This window comes from Lonchura striata, chromosome 10 (assembly GCF_050655825.1).
Source record: "Lonchura striata isolate lonStrDom1 chromosome 10, ASM5065582v1, whole genome shotgun sequence".
Classification (NCBI taxonomy): domain Eukaryota; kingdom Metazoa; phylum Chordata; class Aves; order Passeriformes; family Estrildidae; genus Lonchura; species Lonchura striata.
The window spans coordinates 3089226-3111256 of record NC_140712.1 but is presented as its reverse complement, the minus strand read 5'-3'; the positions used below and the strand labels follow the sequence as shown (position 1 = coordinate 3111256).

The window sequence follows — 22031 nt, the reverse complement described above, 5'->3', positions numbered from 1 at the left end:
CCAGTACAAAACTCAATGTACTCATCCCTTGTTTTCCTCCCAAAACAGGATTTTCCATACCCAAACGTTTGCCAGATGGAGGAGAAGGTTGTGAGGAAGAGGAAGATGCCCTGGGACCCTGAGTCAGGTAAGGAGGAAGTCAGTTCCCCTTTCTCCCTCTCTCCTGCTCCATCTCCCAGCCCAGCCTGGCCCCTGGCTGCAGGACAGCCCCGCTGCCAGTGCCCTCTTGCCAGGGATGCTCTGGGGGGATCTCCTTGCCCTTCCCTGTGGCACGGAGGCAAATCGCATCCTCTCCCTGTCCTTCCGTTCCCAGAGCAGGATCTGAGGATGGAGAGCAGGGAGGAAAAATCCCTGCAGCAGAACCTCATGGAAGAGGCTGTTTTGAGCGGCTCCACGGTGCAGGAATCCAACGAGAAGGAAAAGCCCTGGAGATCCCACAGGAGGAGGGGCTGCAAGGACAGCCCAAGGTGCTCTGAGGAGGAAAGTTCCACCCTGGGCCAGGAAGGTGGGCAGAGCTCCAGCCAGAACTTGGAGCTGTTGGTCACTGGGCAGCATAATGGTGGGGAGAAGCCCTCCAAGTGCTTGGAGTGTGGAAAGAGCTTCAGGCACAGCAAAACCCTGATTCGCCACCAGATGATCCACACCGGGGAATGGCCCTACAAGTGTGGGGAGTGTGGGAGGAGCTTCAGCTGCAGCTCTGCCCTTGCCACCCACCAACGTATCCACACTGGGGAGAGGCCCTATGAGTGTCCTGACTGTCAGAAGAGGTTTCACACCAGCTCCAATCTCTTTGTACATCATCGGATTCACACGGATGAGAGGCCCTTCCTCTGCCCTGACTGTGGGAAGGGCTTCAAGCACAGCTCCAACCTTGTCAGGCACCGGCGCATCCACTCTGGGGAGAGGCCCTACGAGTGTCCCCAGTGTGGGAAGAGCTTCTCAGACCGCTCGTTCTTTAACCGGCACCAGCGGAGGCACCAGTAAAGGAAGCCCTGTGAGAACCCCACCTGCAGGAAGAGCTTCGTGTGCTGCTCCAGCTCCATCCCCATCAGAGGACCCACCCTGATAAGCTCTCTGGTGACCACATTCCATGTGGCTAATGTTCCTTTTATTTTTGCTCCAGTTATCGTTTATCTTCCTCCATTCAAAACACAGAAAATTGGGGTTTAAATTAACAAATGCATCAAACACATCTAAAGCCTCACATCTTAGTTGTGTTTTGGGGAATCTTGGATTCCGGGAGATATGAGGGAGTTTGGGGGCTATTTGGTTTATTTTTCTTTATTTCTTGGCTCTCCAAAAAATGAGAGGGACTGATCTGTCAGCTGAAAACCACTCAGTGCCACTAAAAACTACTGAATCCCACCCCAAAATTACTCAATTCCACTGCCTCTCAGGGTGAAATTGGGTTGCAAGGGGATTGGGCAAAGCAGGATGCAAATCAGGATGGGCATTGGGTGGGGTGGGATGGGGATTGGGAGGTGTGAAATGGGGGAGGTACAGCTTGAGAAGGGATGATGATGTCCAGGAGGAGTGGGATGGGTTGGGATAGGGATTAGGGATGTGGTCTGTGGTCTGGAATGAGACAGCAAAAATTTGGGGATGATTAAGATAGGGGGAGCCCACTACTGGGTGAGTTTTTTAATAGTCTCCATTAATGAAGAGATGCTGGGGTATCTCACATTCCTGAGGCAGTTTTTGGGCACTCCCCAACTCTTGGAGGGTTTCCTGAGAGCAGCTCCATGGAGCCCCATGGCCAGGGGTGGTTGCCACGGGCATGAGCTCAGAGGTGTGCCAAAGTCCATTGCCTTGGTGCTGGAGAGCAGAGAAATGATGAACGGCTCCAGACATCTCCAGTGTGTGTGTGTGGAGGCCTGTGAGCTTACTGGGGAAAGAACAGTGGCAATCCCCTGGAGAGATGCACTTCAGGCTCTGGACATTCCTCACAGCTCAGGGTGAGGAAACAATCTTCCCCCATGGTGCTCTGCAGCACTGTGTCAATTTGTCCCAGTTCTGTGCTCCCCATTGGCTCGTTGGCCTTCCCAACCCTTTTAACCTTACCTGTTCAAGTTCTAGTGAGTTCTCCCTTCCCTGTTTTCCCATTCGTTTATGTCCCTAACAATGAACCCTGGCATTCCCTATTGGTCCCTTCCCTGTCTACCACCCATGAGCCTTCCAACCATTGCATCCCTGATGTTCTTCTCTACCCCCTCTTTTCCTGTATTTGATCCAGTTCAGGGAGAGCCTGAGCTCTTTTGTGGCTCTAGGCAGGAAGATGCTCAGGATCTCCCAGAGAGGCTCAGCAGGCAGTAGGATTGTGCCTGCATCTCGCTCTGGACATGCCAGTGGCTCAAGTGAGAGCTGTGGGAATGATTTATAATGCACCGAGAGGGGCCACAGTCCTGCAAGGCTCTTACATCAGGAGCAAAGAGCAGCCTGGAGGCTGGGGAAGGCTGGAGCTGTAGCACTGTGTGCTCATCCCTCACCTTCATGGGGAGCTGCCCCCAGAGTTGCTATGTATCACTTTGATGGTTCTCCCGTTGGGTGTATTTTGGAGCAGCTGTTATCTGTGGCTTTTTATGGCGATCCCGTGGAAAGCAGCCACTTGCCTGCTATGATGAATTCAAAACTAATACTAATTCCTTATTCCCTTTGGTTTTATTTGGATTTTTAAATCTATTTGTTTGATTGGTTTGCGTGGGTTTGTTTGTTTCTGGGTTTGTCGGTTTTGGTTTGAGTTTTTTGTTTGCTATTTTATAAGACTCAGTTGCTGAGGCACTGGCCCAGGATGTGGATGCCCCATCCTTGGGAACAGGGCTCTGAGCACCATGCTCTGGGGGAATGTTGCTAAGCATGGAACCAAAGGCTCTCTAGCTCAATGGTCATGTCACAATCCATGTCCCATCTGGAACTGCCAGCAGCCAGCAAGCAGCACAACAAAACCGCTGGCCCTGGGCTCAGCACACGCTGCACGCTGCTCCTGCTGCTCCTATCACCCTTCTTGTTCCTGCCCCGATACCTCAGAGCATCAGTCTCCAAAGCTGCCTAAGGCCTGGATTGTGTCATCCATCCCTGCAGGATGCTGACATTTGTCCTGAGGAAGGTAGGGTGCCATTCCATGGAGGTGGATCCCCCCAGCTGCCTTGGTGGGCTGGAGTTCTGGAGGGATGGAGTGGGACAGGGACCCCACTCTGAGGTTTTGCTACCTCTGCAGGCTGTGGCAGGCAGAGAGGACAAGATGGAGGTGGACACACAGACTGATAGAGAGGAGAAGATGGAAGTGGAGGGAGAAAAGAAAGGAGAGGAAGAGATGGAGGTGGACACACCAATTGATAAGGAGGAGGAGATGGAGGTGGATGGAGAGCAGACTGGAGAGGAAGAGATGGAGGTGGATGTGGAAGAGGAAATGGATGTGGACATGGAAGAGTACACCGAGGACATGGATGTTGATTAAAACGATGAAGAGGAGGCCATGGTCCTGCGATGAAGACCAATGCCAGCAGCAGGACAGGCATGTGGTCCCCACAAGCAGAGTGGGTTCCCTGCAGCCAGGCTGGGGCGGGATTGGGCTGGGTGGTCTCTGCTCAGGCCCGTGGTACCCAGTGCATTGGATTCTGGTGGCCATGCCCAGCCTGTCCTGTGTTTGCTTTGGGCCACACAAGCCCCATGGCAGTGCCTGGGGCCCAGCCCCCAGACCCAGCCAGCCTCAGCTCTGGCAGCAGAGTCCCGCTGTGCCAGCCTGGGGACACACGGAAGAGCCCTCTGTGCCTCACTGCAGTGACCATGGCACCTGCTTTTCTTCCTGGAGTGATGGAGATCCCGGACAGAGATGGCACCTTTTGTACATAGTTTTTAGAGTTTGTTGTTGCCTTTAGGATATAAGTTTTAGGGCTTTGTTTTTTCTTCTGTAAATACATTTCAAATACTGTTGTTAGATATGTTCTTAGGTATATACCTTCTATAAACTGTTGTTATTACAAATATTCTTACAAATCTAAATGTGTTCTGTGTTTTCATTGCTGTTCTTCTGTAAATAAACAACTGTGATTTTGCCCAACCCAGTTCTCTTTCCATTTGCTTCAGGCACAGGCAGTATTGGCCAAGTTGCGGTTTCCACTTGCTCCATGTTCCCAGGGCTGGAGGTTCATGGAGGAGCTGGCACAGCCAGCCCAGGAGTGGTTGTCCCACTCAAAGGGTCCCACTGACAGAGGTCACTGTCTCCTTGCAGTCTCTCTGGACACACTGGGTAGCTGCAGGGGCAAATCCCAGCGTGCCCTGTCCCACGGGATCCCATGTTGGGACTCAATGTCCCAGCCAGGGTGAGCACTGCTTGTGGCCCTGGGCTCAGCATGGCAGGCCTGGTGCTCACGCCAGTGCAGACTTCAAGCTGGCCATGCACAGCTCCGTGTTTCTCCCAAAAATATCACTGCTGCAGCACCTGGGGGTTCCCCAGTGCTTGGCTTTTTATCCCCACTGCATGGAGGATCACATGGCAGGGCAAAGGATGGATCCCATGTGGCATCCAACCTGCCCTGATCCAGGCTGGGCACAGCCTGATGAACGATGAACACATCTCGCAGGGACATGGAAACTTCCCCTGAAAACCCAGTTCAGGGAGAGCCTGAGCTCTTTTGTGGCTCTAGGCAGGAAGATGCTCAGGATCTCCCAGAGAGGCTCAGCGGGCAGTAGGATTGTGCCTGCATCTCACTCTGGACATGCCAGTGGCTCAAGTGAGAGCTGTGGGAATGATTTATAATGCACCGAGAGGGGCCACAGTCCTGCACGGCTCTTACATCAGGAGCAAAGAGCAGCCTGGAGGCTGGGGAAGGCTGGAGCTGTACCACTGTGTGCTCATCCCTCACCTTCATGGGGAGCTGCCCCCAGAGTTGCTAAGTATGACTTTGATGGTTCTCCCGTTGGGTGTATTTTGGAGCAGCTGTTATCTGTGTTTTTTTATGGTGATCCTGTGGAAAGCAGCCATTTGCCTGCCATGATGAACTCAAAACTAATACTAATTCCTCATTCCCTTTGGTTTCATCTGGGCTATTTTAGTCTCTGTGTTTGATTGGTTTGCGTGGGTTTGTTTGCTTCTGGGTTTTGTCTGTTTTGGTTTGAGTTTTCTGTTTGCTTTTTCATAAGACTCAGGTGAAGTTGGCATAGCCAAACTCAAGAAAATGTACACCAGGCTTGACTTTCCAGAAATTACTTTTGGCTGGGTTTAATTGAATCCTCCAGGCTCAGGATCACCAGTACATTGGCAGGTTTTGCTCTGCAACATCAGCTTGCCCAGACTCTGCTCGGTGTCTCACAAATGGAGAAGACAGTGGATATTGTGCCAAGCTTCCTTTCAAACAGCCAAACCTGCATCAGCATGACAGAAAAAAAGAAAAAACCAGAGACTATATTCACCAATTAGAGCAGAACCAGTGTCCCACCATCTTGCCCTCCACTGTTATTAATTTTGTACATTGAGAGGCAAAGCTGGGCCTAAAGCTTCCATCTCCCAGTTCCTGATGCCATTTGACTCCAGCCTGGACTCCCCCTGATCACACTGCCTGCTGTCCACGTGGGGCTGGGGATGCTCAGCCTGGAAAGAGGAGACCCTGGGGAAGCCTCACTGCAGCTCTGCAGCACTGCAAGGGTGCCACAAGAAAGACTGGGACAGAGTGTTGCACAGGGCCTGTGGCAACAGGACAAGGGGGGACGGCTTTCAGCTGCAGGAGGCTGATTGAAGCTGGATCTAAGGAAGCTGCTCTTTGCCACTGAGGGTGCTGAGCCACTGGCCCAGGCTGTGGATGCCCCATCCTTGGGAACAGGGCTCTGAGCACCATGCTCTGGGGGAACGTTGCTAAGCATGGAACCAAAGGCTCTCTAGCTCAATGGTCATGTCACAATCCATGTCCCATCTGGAACTGCCAGCACCCAGCAAGCAGCACAACACAACCGCTGGCCCTGGGCTCAGCACACGCTGCACGCTGCTCCTGCTGCTCCTGTCACCCTTCTTGTTCCTGCCCAGATAGCTCATCTCTCCAGTCTCCAAAGCTGCCTAAGGCCTGGATTGTGCCATCCATCCCTGCAGGATGCTGGCATTTGTCCTGAGGAAGGTACGGTGCCATTCCATGGAGGTGGATCCCCCCAGCTGCCCGGGTGTGGGCTGGAGTTCTCGGCGGATGGGGTGGGACAGGGACCCCACTCTGAGGTTTTGCTACCTCTGCAGGCTGTGGCAGGCAGAGAGGACAAGATGGAGGTGGACACACAGGCTGATAGAGAGGAAAAGATGGAAGTGGACGGAGAAAAGACAGGAGAGGAAGAGATGGAGGTGGATACCCCAATTGATACGGAGGAGGAGATGGAGGTGGATGGAGAGCAGACTGGAGAGGAAGAGATGGAGGTGGATGTGGATGTGGAAGAGGAGATGGACTTGGACATGGAAGAGTACACCGAGGACATGGACATAGATGAAAAAGATGAAGAGGAGGCCATGGTCCTGCGATGAAGACCAATGCCAGCAGCAGGACAGGCATGTGGTCCCCACAGGCAGAGTGGGTTCCCTGCAGCCAGGCTGGAGCGGGGCTGGGCTGGGTGGTCTCTGCTCAGGCCTGTGGTACCCAGTGCATTGGGTTCTGGTGGCCATGCCCAGCCTGCCCTGTGCTTGCTTTGGGCCACACAAGCCCCATCCCAGTGCCTAAGGCCCAGCCCCCAGACCCAGCCAGCCTCAGCTCTGGCAGCTGAGTCCTGCTGTGCTAGCCTTGGGACACACGGAAGACCTCTCTGTGCCTGACTGCAGTGACCATGGCACCTGCTTTTCTTCCTGGAGTGATGGAGATCACGGACAGAGATGGCACCCTTTTGTACATAGTTTTTACAGTTTGTTGTTGCCTTTAGGATATAGGTTTTAGGGCGTTGTTTTGTCTTCTGTAAATACATTTCAGATATTTTTGTTAGATATGTTCTTAGGTATATACCTTCTATAAACTGTTGTTATTACAAATATTCTTACAAATCTAGATGTGTTCTGTGTTTTCATTGCTGTTCTTCTGTAAATAAACAACCGTGATTTTTCCCACCCCAGTTCTCTTTCCATTTGCTTCAGGCACAGGCAGTATTGGCCAAGTTGCGGTTTCCACTTGCTCCAGGTTCCCAGGGCTGGAGGTTCATGGGGGAGCTGGCACAGCCACCCCAGGAGTGGTTGTCCCACTCAGAGGGTCCCACTGACAGAGGTCAATGTCTCCTTGCAGTCTCTCTGGACACACTGGGTAGCTGCAGGGGCAAATCCCAGCGTGCCCTGTCCCATGGGATCCCATGTTGAGACTCAATGTCCCAGCCAGGGTGAGCACTGTTTGTGGCCCTGGGCTCAGCATGGCAGGCCTGGTGCTCACACCAGTGTAGACTTCAAGCTGGCCATGCACAGCTCTGTGTTTCTCCCAAAAATATAACTGCTGCAGCACCTGGGATTCCCCAGTGCTTGGCTTTTTATCCCCACTGCATGGATGATCACATGGCAGGGCAAAGGATGGATCCCATGTGGCATCCAACCTGCCCTGATCCAGGCTGGGCACAGCCTGATGAACGATGAACACATCTCGCAGGGACATGGAAACCTTCCCTGAAAACCCAGTTCAGGGAGAGCCTGAGCTCTTTTGTGGCTCTAGGCAGGAAGATGCTCAGGATCTCCCAGAGAGGCTCAGCAGGCAGTAGGATTGTGCCTGCATCTCGCTCTGGAGAAGCCAGTGGCTCAGTGAGAGCTGTGGGAATGATTTAGAATGCACTGAGAGGGGCCACAGTCCTGCAAGGCTCTTACATCAGGAGCAAAGAGCAGCCTGGAGGCTGGGGAAGGCTGGAGCTGTACCACTGTGTGCTCATCCCTCACCTTCATGGGGAGCTGCCCCCAGAGTTGCTAAGTATGACTTTGATGGTTCTCCCGTTGGGTGTATTTTGGAGCAGCTGTTATCTGTGGCTTTTTATGGTGATCCCGTGGAAAGCAGCCACTTGCCTGCTGTGATGAACTCAAAACTAATACTAACTCCTCATTCCCTTTGGTTTTATTTGGATTTTTAAAATCTATTTGTTTGATTGGTTTGCGTGGGTTTGTTTGTTTCTGGGTTTTGTTGGTTTTGGTTTGAGTTTTTTGTTTGCTTTATTATAAGACTCAGGTGAAGTTGGCATAGCCAAACTCAAGAAAATGTACACTGTTGCCTTCATGGAAGACAACGGCGGCCTGGTTGCAAGGAACAGCACGGCAGCCCAGTCTCCCCTGGGCCACTCGGGCTAACGACACACGCAGGACACCAATGTGGTGGACGGTCGAAAGCGTTTATTATCTTATCTCATGGGTTTAAATAGTCTTGGGGGACTCTGCTACGTCAGGGGGGGGTTGGCAGGGTCTCTAGGGTTAGTCAGGAGTGGAAGACTACTGGATTATGTGTGGTTACATTCTTTGGGGTAATGGATAACATGTTGCAGGGTGAGAGGGGGATGGGGGTCTTTCTTTCCATCACGTCCCGAAATCTTCCGTTCACCTTTCCCTATCTACTACATCTCCCCCCTCCTTTTCATAATAAAAATGAGGTAGTCGTAGATATAGGCACTGGAGTGAGGTACAAACTTGTAAGGAAAAAGGGGTTTGGTAAACCTGAGTAAATCTCGCAAGGTGAGTTTTGAAGGCTTTTGCAACTGACTGTGTTCGCAGTTTTTGGTTTACAGCATTTGTTGCTGGCCCACGAACAGAATGTTCGCCCGTTCTAGACGGGCCTGAACAAACGAGACTAGTTTGTTCTGCAGGCATGGCCCTATGGTAACAGCTGAAAGCAGTATTGCCAGTGGACCTACTAGGGCGGAAATTAAGGTGGTGAGCCAAGGTGATTGATTGAACCAGGATTCGAACCAGCTCTGCTGGGTTTCCCTGTCTCTTTCTCTGAGCCAGTCTATCTCGGAGTTCTGCCATGGAGTCTTTAACGACTCCCGTATGATCTGCATAAAAGCAGCATTCCTCTTTCAGAGCTGCACACAGTCCTCCTTGTTGCATGAACAAGAGGTCCAGTCCTCGCCTATTCTGTAAAACTACTTCTGAAAGCAAAGAGACTGATTTCTCTAGATAGGAGATGGATTTCTCGATCCTCTGCAGGTCTTCATCAATGGTCATTTGCAGCTGAGAGAGTCCGTGCTGTTGGGTTGCGATGGCTGAGACACCTGTGGCTGTACCAGCTGCTCCCAGGCCGAGCAGCATTGCGATAGTTAAACCTGTGATTATTTCTCTTTTGTGGAGTCTGTCAGGTTCTTCGAAAAGGTGGTACACTTCTTCATCTGAGTGGTACAGGACCCTAGGAACAATCAGAACTTGGACACAGAAGTCAATAGAGTCATTAAATTTGGCAAGGAACACACAAGGACTCACTCCGGATCGCTGGCAAACCCACATCCCAGATGAGGATGGGACCACCCACTTATTGGTCTTTCTGTTTGGCTTGACAACTTTAGTGCAGAAGTTGCCTTTCTGCTTTGCTAAAGTTGCATTGCTAAAATACTTGCTTTGTCTTGTGATTTGACTCAGGGTGATTCCTCTGCGGGGAGTGTCCCATCTGCACTGGTGGGGGGCACTGGCTGTGGAGTAACTGAAGGGGGTGTCTAAAGCAATGCCTTCGTAGAAAGGGGGTTTAACATCATAACAAAGCCAACAGGAGTTAGTCAGGTTCGGTTTGGTTTCGTTTAGGGTTAGAAAGGTAGCTTCTAGCATACGAAAAATTGGGTTTGGATCGGACTCGGCTGTGCGGCTTATCTGGAATACATCTGCATGGCCAGCCGGGGTGTCGGTGACTTTTGGGGGCAAGGTTTTGGGGTGGGTTGTGTTTTTCCCTTTTATTTCTCCCCAGTCGGTAAACTGGGCTGGTTCGTATTGTGACTGCTTTTCAGTGCAGCTTAAAGCTTTACTTGGTTTTGTTTTAAATTGCGTTAGCTCTGTTCCCTTCGTCTTAGAGTCCCAGCCGGATCCCGGCAGCTCGGAAGAGCTGCCGGAGCTGCTGCCGGACTCCGAGTCAGAAGTCGAATGCCAGCAAACTTCCGGGGCTCGGTGCCGTTTTGTGTGGCTCCGACCCTGCTCCTCCCCCCGGGGGTGGCGCCGCTGCCGCCCCCCGGGCTCGCCCTCCCTCCTGCAGGGGGGGTTTCTCCCTTACATGGTGGCGGCGTCAGGCGCGGCTGCCGATCGGCTCCGAGCCCTCTGCCGCTCTCCTCCTCTTTCTCCCGCACACGCGCATTAGCAAAACTCCGCGCCTCTGGGCTCTTTGCACCGAGAATGCCCGCGCCCTGCCCCTCCCCTTGGCTGCCGGCGCCATTTTCAAAGGGGTACGGAGGTGGCGTGGGTAGGATTTCCTCCCGAGCCGCGGCCTCCGCGCCTCTGGCTTTCCTCGCCAGCCTCCGCCAACAGAACCCCGCGCGCCGCTGCACTTCTGGCAGCGGGTCACTGACTGGCGGCGGTGGGGCGGATGGGGAAGCCGCAGATTTTTGGGAAGGTTCCGTGGGGGGATTTGGGCTTTGGTCCGGGGAGGGGGGTGACGCGCTGGGCCCCCCCGGATCCCCGCTCCCGGGCTGTTTGCGTTGCCGCTCCTACGCCTAGCTTGGGTGTAACTAATAAACACGTACGCGCTGCGCTCCATGTCTCTTGCTCTTCTATTGCTTTGCGTAGGGCTTTCTCGACTTTGCCCCATGCCTTAAGGCATTTGCCGCTGCCTGAGGATTTCGTGTCCTCGGCCAGCATGGCTGTGCATTTTTCCCATATCTCCGGATGCAAAACATCCACAGGGCGTTCAATTGCCCCAAGCTCAAGCAGCCTTGCTATAGCAAGATAAAAGTCTTTGAGCTTACACTCAATTCCCCATTGCTTATGAACCTCACTTACGACCCTGGCGATGGCGTCTATGACGATCGTGGGTCCAGGGACGTCTCCCCCGCCGAGAACACGGTTTCACCGGTTTGGCCGCTGCTCTTGTCCAGGCGACACCCGCTACCCGAGCGAATTTTTCCCGGGTTTTGGCACCAGATATCTTGCCTTCATGGGAGGCAACAGCGACCTGGTTGCAAGGAACAGCACGGCAGCCCAGTCTCCCCTGGTCCACTCAGGCTAACAACACACGCTGGACACCAATGTGGTGGACGGTCGAAAAGCCTTTATTATCTTATCTCATGGGTTTAAATAGTCTTGGGGGACTCTGCTACGTCAGGGCAGGTTGGTAGGGTCTCTAGGGTTAGTCAGGAGTGGAAGACTACTGGATTAGGTGTGGTTACATTCTTTGGGGTAATGGAAAACATGTTGCAGGGTGAGAGGGGGATGGGGGTCTTTCTTTCTGTCACATCCCGAAATCTTCCGTTCACCTGTCCCTATCTACTACAGGGCCACACTTAAGAAGCAAGCAGAACATTGGGACACTGCAGAGCTCCATGAAACCAAGGGAACATGGAACAGGTCTGTCTGGCTTGTCCTCCCAGGGGCCACCTGACAGGTCCAGCTGATCTTGGAACGTTGAGGGCTGCCTCTCATCAGCCCCTGGAGAACTGGGGCTCTGTGCTTTCCTTCCTATGGAAAAGAACCATCCACCTTTCCAGGTGCTCATGGCCAAAATGCATAATCCTCCTGAAAAATTCCATATATGCAAGGGTAATCCCACCCAAAATCTGCCAGGACAGACAGCTCTGTCTGGCCTTGGCCTCTGGTGGTCACGTCTCATCTCAAGGAAGCCCTGAGGAAAGTATTTGAACAGGTTTGGCAGCTGGAACTTCAATGAGTCTCTTGTCCCCTGAAAAATTCAGATGCTCTTTTGATCCTATGTGTGGTTTTTTTCTCATTGTGCATCATGCATGAAATACAATTTCCAGTTAAAAAATATTATTCTTATCACTCCCCCAGTTTTATCTGGCACAAAACACCTTGTCTAGTGGATGTAGGTCACCTGTGTCTGCAAACCCAAGAAAGAGTCCAGCAGGAATTATTTGTCTCTGCTCCCATCTGTCACATCTCCTCTGGAGTTGGAGGTGCAGCCCCAGCACTTGGGAGGGCTCAGGGGGTCACAAGCTCAGCTCCCACACAGAGAACTTGTGGACCTTGGATGATCTTCCCGCCCCTGCCCGCTCAGCCAGGCTGAGATGGACACTGATGGTTCCTGTGCCAGGCTCTCCCAGCCCAGCCCAGCTCCCTGCCAGCTCTGCCAGCTGCCCTGAGCTCTGGGCAGCACCAAGGGCCTCTCCCCAGCACAGCCCAGCCGGCTCTGGCCCCACAGCTCTGCTCAGCCCAGGCTGCTCTGGGCACTGCCCCACGGCCTCAGCCCCTGCCAAGGGCACAGCAGCAGCTGCAGCTCAGCCAGGACTCAGCCCCACCATGGGGGAAGGGGCTTGGCCAAGGCCAAAGGAGCTCCCTGGCTGCCCTGCTCCCCTCTGCCTGAGGTGCTGAGAGCTCTGCAGCCCCTCCTGCCATCCCATCTGCCCAGGCCAGCACAAGAGCCCCGGCCCTGGGGCCCTCCAGAGCTGCTCCTGCTCCAGGCCCAGGGCCCATCCCAGAGCTGGGGCAGCCACAAAGCTGTGCCCATTTCTGGTCCAATCGCCACCACTGGAGTGGGAACCACAACTCATCAGGTTTGTGTCCTTTGGGGGCCAGGAACTGGTGAGACTCAGCGACACAGAAAGTTTCTCTTCGTGGCCAACTGACCATAGTTGAACAGGACAGAATTTAATAACAATCACGGTCTTCCCTGAGCTAAGTGCAATTAGACTCAGCAGAGTCTAATGAGTCCACCATCCACAAGTGATTTTCATGCTAGAATGAATTTCAGACAAACGTGGTTCTGTGATAGATATAAACACAGTTAGGTTCTTGTATCAGGATGCTCATCCTGGAGTGTGGGCAAAAACATCTCAAACAATTCCTGATGTGCAAAGCTGTCAGTGGTGGATGGAGAAGGGAGGTCAGGCTGATTTTGGTGTTGAGGAAATGCAGAAACCAGCCTGACTCATTTCATTTCCTCCTGGCCTGGCTGATCTCCCCTCCTTCCCCTTCCACCCACTGGCTTTTGTGTCCCACCAGGCCCCCTGGTGAAGAGCCTGGCTCTGTGTTCTCCTTCCCCTCCTCACTGGCACTGCCAGGCTGGGATGAGGAGCCTCTCAGTCTTCCCTGCTCCAGGCTGGACAAGCCCATCTCCCTCAGCCTCTGCTCACAGCCCAAGGGCTCCTGCCCCACCTTGGAGGCCCTTCCCTAACCCTGCTCCAGCTGCCAGACATCTTTCCTGCCCTGGGGAACCCAACCCAGGCCACAGGGACCTGGATAATCCACGTCCTTGATGTCCTGGTCACACAGCCCTGGCCCCTTTTCTCCATGTCAGGCTCAGGGGTGGATCCTGTGGAACATCCTTTGGTGGAGGCTGTGGCTCCAGGGGGACTGGGGGGATACCAGGGGACAGGGACCCTGCTGGGCATGAAGAGCATTGGACTTGTTGGGAGAAACTGTGAGGGGGAGCTGGGGCAGAGTGACCAACCCAGTGACCTCACAGAGCCCTCCTGGGATGTCACACAGCCCCTCTGAGATGTCACAGCCCATTCTGTAATGTCACACAGCTGGTCTCTGATATCACAGACAACTCTGTGATATCAAAGCCTACTCTGTGATATAACAGAGATGGCCTATGATATCACAACTTCTTGATAGCCTCACATAAACCACTCTATGATGTCATGGACCATTCTGTCATAGATCACTCCTGTGATGTCATAGATCACTCTGTGACCTCATATTTCCAGATGATAAATTGTCTCCACCAGGTGAGCTGACACCTGGAGCTTGTTCTCCAAACTCCAGGCCTATGGAAACCACACAATGCCCACTGCGGGAGAAGGGAAACTGGAAGTTCACCAGCCTCAGTGTCCTGCCAGCTCAGCCAGACCCATGGGAACACTGGGGTCCACGACCACCAGAAACCAACAGAGAGACCCCCAGGACAGAAGAACACATGGGTAAAGGGGAGGGGAAATATGTTAATGATTCTGGGCAAATTATTATCAGATGTGTGTTTAGTCCAGCACAATCAATGAATTAAGTGTGCAAAATACAGAAAATGAACAGAAACTTTCCTGCACTCAGCATTCTCAGCTTTGGGAGGAGCTATCCCCCGCGCATCCGGCTGAATAAAGAATGCTGCTTCTTAATACTGCACTGGTGTTAAGGAGTTTTTTGTTTTAGCGAATTTTTGGTAACACTCCACTCCCAAGGAAAGCTCTGTCTGCTGCTGCTCACAAACAGAGAAGGGCTGGTGGCAGATGTGGGGGTCAGAGGCTGCCTGGGGCACAGTGACCATGAAATAATCAAGTTTTCAATGATCTGTGAAAGAAGGAGGGGCAGCAACAAAACTTCCACACTGGAATTAGGAAGGGCAGACTTTGGCCTATTTAGGATGCTGATTTGGGGAGTACCAAATCAGGTACCGATATTTTTCAGGGAAACAGCTCTTAAAGGGATCCAGGGAGGATCCAGGGAGGATGGATACATTTCAGTAAAGTAATCTTAAGGGGGAAGGAGCAGCCTGTCCCAGTGTGGCAAAAGATGAGCTGGTGAGGAAAATCACTGTCCTGAATGCCCATGGAGCTTTTGTGGAAAATCAAGGGAAAAAAAGAGGGTTCATCAACTTTGGACAGAAGGTCAGGCAACTTAGGAATTGTTTAAGGATGGTGTTAGGTCATGGAGAATGAAAAGCTGACGGGTGAAATCTCAATTAGAGATTAACCTGGCCACTTCTGTGAAAAATAATAGAAAAAATGTCTATAAATAAATTAGTAGTAAAACATGGGATAAGGACACCCTCTAGTATTTATTGGTTGCAGTAGAAAATATAGTAACTAAAGATAAGGAAAAGATTGAGCTACTTAACATCTTGTTTGTATCAATTTTAAATATATGGAGAGGTGGTCCTCTGTACAAGAGTTCTCCTGAGCTGGTAGATGGGAACAGGGAGCAGAACAGGCCCCTGTAATCCAGGAGGAAGCAGCTGGTGTCCTGCTGAGACACTCAGATGATCACAGGTGGAGGGGATCAGATGCTAGGGGGATGAGGGAGCTGGTGGATGAGCTCCCCAAGCTGCTCCCCATCATTCACCATCAGTCCTGGCTCACCAGGGAGGTCCCAGAGCACTGGAGGTGCCAGTGGGAGCCCATCCCCAAGAAGGGCTGGAAGGAGGATCTGGGGAGCTCCAGGCCTGTCAGCCTGACCTCGGTGCCCGGCAAGGTTATGGAACAGATCACCTTGAGAGCCACCACAGGGCACCCACAGGATGGCCGAGGGGTCAGAGCCAGCCAGCGTGGATTTAAGAGGGGCAGGTCCTGCCTGAGCAACCTGATCTCCTTTTTTGACCAGGTGACCCACCTGTGGATGTGGGAAAGGCTGTGGATGTGTCCATGTGGGCTTCAGCAAAGCCTTGGACACTGTCTCTGACAGCATTCCCTGGAAAAGCTGCAGCCCATGGCTTGGGCAGGTTCCCTCCTGGCTGGGAGATGGAAGAGCTGGCTGGAGGCTGGGCCCAGAGAGGGGTGGGGATGGTGCTGCACCCAGCTGGTGTCCAGTCCCTGGTGCTGTCCCCAGGGATCTGTGCTGGGCCCAGTCCTGTTTAACATCTTCACCGATGATCTGGGTGAAGGGATCGAGTCCAACATCCCCAAATTTGCAGGTGACACCAAGCTGGGTGTGAGTGTGGATCTGCTGGAGGGCAGGACAAGAAGACACAGCCTCCAGCTGCACCAGGGGAGGATTAGGCTGGACAAGAGGAAGAAGTTCTTCACAGAAAGGGTGAGTGGGCATTGGAATGGGCAGGCCAGGGGGGAGGTGGCAGAGTCACTGTCCCTCTCTAGTGGCACTCAGTGGCATGGTCTGGGTGACAAGGTGGTATTAGGGCATTGGTTGGACTTGATGATCTCAAAGGTCTTTTCCAGCCTATTTGATTCTGTCATTCTGTGATGATTGGGACACTCTGGAGCCATTGTGACACTGCAGGGCCTCGTGGAACTAAGAGGACTATGGTGACTCTGTGCAGCCCCATAGAACCAGGGCTCCATTGTGGTGCTCTGAGGCCAAATGGAACCAGGGAGTCCTCGTGACACTGGGTCCTGGTGGAACCACAGAGGCCATGGTGACACTGCAGGGCCTCGTGTGACCGGGGGGTTTCATTTCACCACTGTGACACTGCCAAACCAAGGAGAGCATTGGGAGAGTCCAGGGCCCAGTGGAACCAAGGGGTCCTTCTGACACTGCGGGGCCTCATGGAACCAAGGGGACATTGTGACACTGCAGGACCTTGTGTAACCAAGGGGCCACTGTGACACTCTGGGGCCTCAGGGAATCTGGAAGGCTATTGTGACACTGTGGCCTCGTAGAAACAAGGAGTCCATTGTCACATTTTGGGGCCCCATGGAACCAAGGAGACCAGTGGGACAGTGCAGGGCCTGGTGTAACCAAAGGGACATTGTGACACTGAGGGGCCCCTTGGAACCAAGGACATCTTTGCAGATGACACCAAGCTGGATGTGCATGTTCATCTGCTGGAGGGTAGGAGGGCTCTGCACAGGGCCCTGCACAGGCTGGATCCAGGGCCCAAATCCAACAAGGTGAGGTTTAACAAGTCCAATTGCTGGGTCCTGCACTTTGGCCACAACAACCCCTGCAGTGCTACAGGCTGGGACAGAGGGGCTGGACAGCAGCCAGGCAGAAAGGGACCTGCAGGGACTGATGGACAGCAGGCTGGACATGAGCCAGCAGTGTGCCCAGGTGGCCAAGAAGGCCAATGGCTCCTGGCCTGGATCAGGAATGGTGTGGCCAGCAGGAGCAGAGCTGCTGTGCCAGCCCTGATCTGCCCCAGCTCTGCACACAGACGTTGCTGCTACAGCTCCAGAGAAGGGAACAAAAGGGCATCTCTGCAGAAAACTCTGCTGGGAGATCCTTTAGTTCCTTTAAAGCCACTGAGGGCACAGCCCCTCATTGACACAGTCTGGCACAGGGAAGGTGGAGAAAAGCAAAATGAGAAATGGCTCAAAAAATTACATTAATTGTGGAAAATATGAAAAAAGAAAAACAAAGGAAAAAAATCTCCACATCTAAACCAACAAGAAATACCAAAGATGACTTTTATTACAAGTGATTTGCATAAATTGACCAGCAGTTTAATGTCCCTGAAAGCATCCAGTCATCAGGCTCCTCACTGCAGCCTTGAGCTCCTGGTTCCTCAGGCTGTAGATGAGGGGGTTCAGTGCTGGAGGCACCACCGAGTACAGAACTGTCAGGACCAGATCCAGGGGTGGGGAAGACATCGAGGGGGGCTTCAGGTAGGCAAATATGGCAGAGCTGAGGAAGAGGAAGACCACAGCCAGGTGAGGGAGGCGGGTGGAAAAGGCTTTGTGCCGTCCCTGCTCAGAGGGGATCCTCAGCACAGCCCTGAAGATCTGCACATAGGAGAAAACAATGAACACAAAACAACCAAATGCCAAACACACACTAACTGCAATGAGCCCAAGTTCCCTGAGGTAGGATTTGGAGCAGGAGAGCTTGAGAATCTGTGGGATTTCACAGAAGAACTGGCCCAGGGCATTGCCGTGGCACAGGGGCAGGGAAAATGTATTGGCTGTTTGCATGAGCGCATTGAGAAAGGCACTGGCCCAGGCAGCTGCTGCCATGTGGGCACAAGCTCTGCTGCCCAGGAGGGTCCCGTAGTGCAGGGGTTTGCAGATGGACACGTAGCGGTCGTAGCACATGATGGTCAGGACATAGAACTCTGCTGAGATGAAGAACATGAAGAAAAAGAGCTGTGCAGCACATCCTGTGTAGGAGATGTTCCTGGTGTCCCAGAGGGAATTGTGCATGTCTTTGGGGACAGTGGTGCAGATGGAGCCCAGGTCGCTGAGGGCCAGCTGGAGCAGGAAGAAGAACATGGGCGTGTGCAGGTGGTGGCCGCAGGCTACGGCGCTGATGATGAGGCCGTTGCCCAGGAGGGCAGCCAGGGAGATGCCCAGGAAGAGGCAGAAGTGCAGGAGCTGCAGCTGCCGCGTGTCTGCCAGTGCCAGCAGGAGGAAGTGGCTGATGGAGCTGCTGTTGGACATTTGCTGTGGCTCACCTGGGCACCTGTTCATGGAGAAAGGACAGTGAAGAATTAGAGGAGATACTTGTAACCAACATCGAAGCCGTTTCCCATGCACTCTTTTCTGGAGCACACTCAGACTCTGGAGCACACATTTTTATTTAAGAGTATGTATTTGTTTATAAGGTCCACAATATTTGTCACAGTATTTCTGGATATCAAGATCTCTGCATTTCTAGTTCCCCCAGGGAGAACAAAGCAAGTTCTCTGAAACAAAGTGAGGAGTGGAGAATGAGGGGAGGTGATCTCTCGGTCTGACCTGTTCAGATTTCTCTGGGCTTTAATTTCTCTCACCTTGAGGGTGATCACCTTCCCATGCGTCCCCTAAAATGTCACCAGGTACTGCTGAGAGCAGATGGATCCACCACAGCCCAGCTCCACATTTGGAGCTAAGGACTCACGTTGTTTATTTCACAAACCCAACAGCATTTGCAGTGTCACAACACCTCTGTCTTTCCCCATCAAACTTAAAACTCAAACATTCTCTAAGATAGGTTTGCACCCTGCATTGAAGCCCCCAGCTTGGATTGAAATCTCAGGGACACTTCCACGTCTCCTTCTGATGGCACTGGATGAAGGGAGGTGCAGCTCCTTCCCTGGCTGCACTGTCAGCACTGCCCAGAGCCAGGCACTGGGGACAGCTGTGTCACCCTGAGCCAGCTGTGCCCCTGCCAGAGCCCCCAGTGCCGGGCAGCTGCTCCCAGCCCTGTGCTCTGCAGAGGGAACTGGGCCCGGGCTGCAGAGCTGCCCCACGGCTCTGCTGCAGCTCTGCCTGCACAGGAGGGGCTGCAGGCCTTGGAGCCCCGGCCCTGAGGGCAGAGGCTTGGCTGGGGCACAGGAGGGAGGGGGCTTGTGCAGAGGGAGGGGCTGCACTGGAGGGGATCCTCTGGACATCTATAAACTCTCCCTGCCTCAGCATTTCTGGGTTTTGTTTTCTCTCCTTCCCTGATCTTCTCTCTGCTTCCGGGAGATTTTCCTCCTGCAGGTGTTTCCCTGTGCCTCATCTCTCCCTGCCAGCATTCCCACACCCCAAATATCTGTGCACTCTCCTTGGCCTGACAGAACCCTGCCTGTTTGCAGGGCACTGGCTGGGGCAGGTTCTGTTTGCAGCTGGGAGAAAGGACAGCTCAGACTGAGCCTGATGTCTCCAGCAAAGGTGATGCTGGTGCTGTCCATGGGCAGAGTGGCTGAAAGCACAATAGGGATCTCCTGTGAATCTATAGATCACTAAAAGTAACAGTTCAGATGTCTCATGCACTAGTCAATATTCATAATCAACCTTTAATATTTATCCTTCTTTCCCTGCCACTCTTCAATAGTAGACAGCTGACTACAAATTCTTAGGAAATTTCCACATTTTTATCAAAATCCTTGTCTTGAAAATATTCTATGACTAATCAGAAGCCCTCAGTATGTCAGAGCTTCATGAGCATTTCACCTGCCCCTGCACCAGAAACACTCAGTACTCACAGGATCTGTGGGCATTGGCATGTTCCAGCTTTAGGAGATCTCTCCAGGAGCTGCAGCTGCATTGTCCTGCAGCCAGAGGTTCCTGTGCCAAGGGCTGGCAGTGATTCTGTCCCAGGCACTTCTCAGCCCCTTCCCAGCCCTGACTGATTGAAGCTCTCTGTGCCTCTGTGCTGTGCCCGGGCTGGCTGCAGGCAGTGCCCCAGCCTAGCTGGGCTGGGAGAAGAGCTGCTCAGCAAGAGAAATGTGCTTTTGAAGCTCTGCTTGGTTACCAGGATCACCCTCTGTGCCAGGAGCCCGGCCCAGCTCAGCAGCACAGACACAGCACAAGGACTTTAATGACCGTCTCAGGGGCTGCTGTTGTTTTCATTAGTCTCATTCCCAGAGAGTGTGCTCAAAAAACTTCTCAAGAACTCAATGTATGATTGAAACACTGAAGTTTCTTGGACTTTTAATGGGTCCCACTGAGGGACACGACTGAGAAAGTGTCCCCAAGTAGAGCATAATGCTGGAGCAGAGATAACAGCAAGGGACAAGCAAGGGGAAGGTGTCTCTGGTGCTGAGCAAACCTGGATGTGTTTCAGGAATGCAAAGGGCCCAGGCCTGAGCCCCAGCCCCTGGCAAGGCAGATCCTGTCCCTCCCTCATTGCTCAGGGCTCTTCCCGGGATGGGCACTGGCATGTGGGGATGTGCAGTGCCAAGGGCAGGACCATGGGGCGGCCCCTGCCAGGCTGCTGAGCAGGGACAAGGAGGCTCTGAGGCCCCAGGGCTGCAAGGGTCACTTGTCCCCTCGTGGCCTCAGGCCCAGGGCCAGCAGCCATGGCCAAAGGGCTGCACAGGTTGGCTCTGTCAGGGCCTTGCAGCAGCTGCACATCCCTGAGCCCTCTGCAGCCCAGGCTGTCCCACGGTGTTCCTGCCCTGCGCCTCTGTCCCTGCAGGCTGTCGTCACCCCCGGCTGCCCCACCTCGCTGGCCCTTCCTTTGCTGGCAGCTCTGCCTCCTGCTGCCCCTGCCTGGCCACACAAAGCCTTGGGCTGCTCCAGGCTCCTGCTGGGGACGTGTTGCACCACAGCCCTGCCCTGGGAGGGAAATTCCTTTCTCCTGGTGTCCAGTCTGCACTTCCCCAGCTGCATTTGTGGCATAATTTCTCTCCCTGCCTGATTCCCACTATGGAGAAAAGCTCCACCATTTCCACATCCACCCTTCAAGCCCTCCCAGGCCACTCCTGATCTGTCCTCAGTCTCTTCACAGCTGAGCCCAGGCACATCAGCCTCCATACATGGGTTATGTTCTTGAGGCCTGCAAAACCCAGCTCGGGAGATCTCTGGGCCCTCTCCAAGGTGTTTGCAAAGGAAAACCTTCTGCTCATATCACCAGAGGCCAAGGCCAGGCAGAACTGTCCTTCCTGGCAGCTTTTGTCTGGGAGCAATCCTAGGATAGATGGAATTTTGGCAGCCACATTCCAGTTCGTGCCATGGCCCATGGACAAGAGGGTCAGTTCTTTTCTGCAGGAAGGAAGGCACAGAGCCCCAGTGCTTCTGAGGCAACTGAGATGCGACCATCAGAGGCCAAGGCCAGCCAGAGCTGGCAGGTTTTTTTCTGGCAGATACCCTTGCATACAGGAAATTTTTTAGGGGAAGTACCAATTTTGTCCATGGTTGTCGAAAAAGAGGGACAGTTCTTTTCCATAGCAAGGAAAGCACAGAGCCCCAGTGGTTCATGGGCAGATGAGAAGCAGCCCTGGACATTCCAAGATCAGCCAGACCTGTCAGGTGGCCCCTGGGAGGCCAAGCCAGCCAGACCTGTTCCCTGTTCCCCTCATTCCATGAAGCCTGGTCCCTTGTTTCCAGAAGGCCCTGAGGTGTCACAATGCCCCCTTGGTGACACCAGGCCCTGAAGGATCGGAATGGTCTCCATGGTTCCACAAGGCCTCACAGAGTCATGGTGGTCTCTGGGTTCCATGGAGCTCCGCGGTGTCACCATGGCCCCAGAGTGTCACAATGGACTCCATGGTTCCACCAGGTCCTCACCGTGCCACCGTGGTCTCCACAGGAAGGGAACAACCCAGCCCCAGTGCTGCAGGGGCAGATGAGCCACAGCCACCAGAGGCCAAGGGCAGCCAGATCAGATGGTGCTGGCAGATTTTGTCCTTGGATATAGGGAATTTTAGAGGTGGAACCCCAGTTTCAGACCTGGCTGCCTGGAGGAGAAGGACGGTTCTTTTCCATAGGAAGACAAGCACAGAACACCGGTGTTTCAGGGGCAGATGAAAGGTGACCATCAGAGGCCAAGGGCAGCCAGACCTCTCTGATGTGGTATTTTTTTGTCTGAGAGCAACCCTTGGATATAGGGAATTTGGGAGGTGGAACCCCAGTTTCAGCCATTTCTGCATTGTTAAGAAGGATGGTTCTTTTCC

At 53.2% G+C, this 22031-nt stretch overlaps 1 protein-coding gene across 1 annotated transcript in view; it reads left to right on the top strand.

The window, feature by feature from the left end:
* Positions 1-366: 366 nt before the first annotated feature.
* The window catches only part of LOC146766480 (uncharacterized), a 54693-nt gene continuing 33028 nt past the window's right edge, over positions 367-22031 (top strand). The window contains exon 1 of the mRNA XM_085588380.1: positions 367-980. Coding sequence (XP_085444506.1) covers positions 367-980 — 614 coding nt within the window. The remainder of the gene's footprint in view (positions 981-22031) is intronic.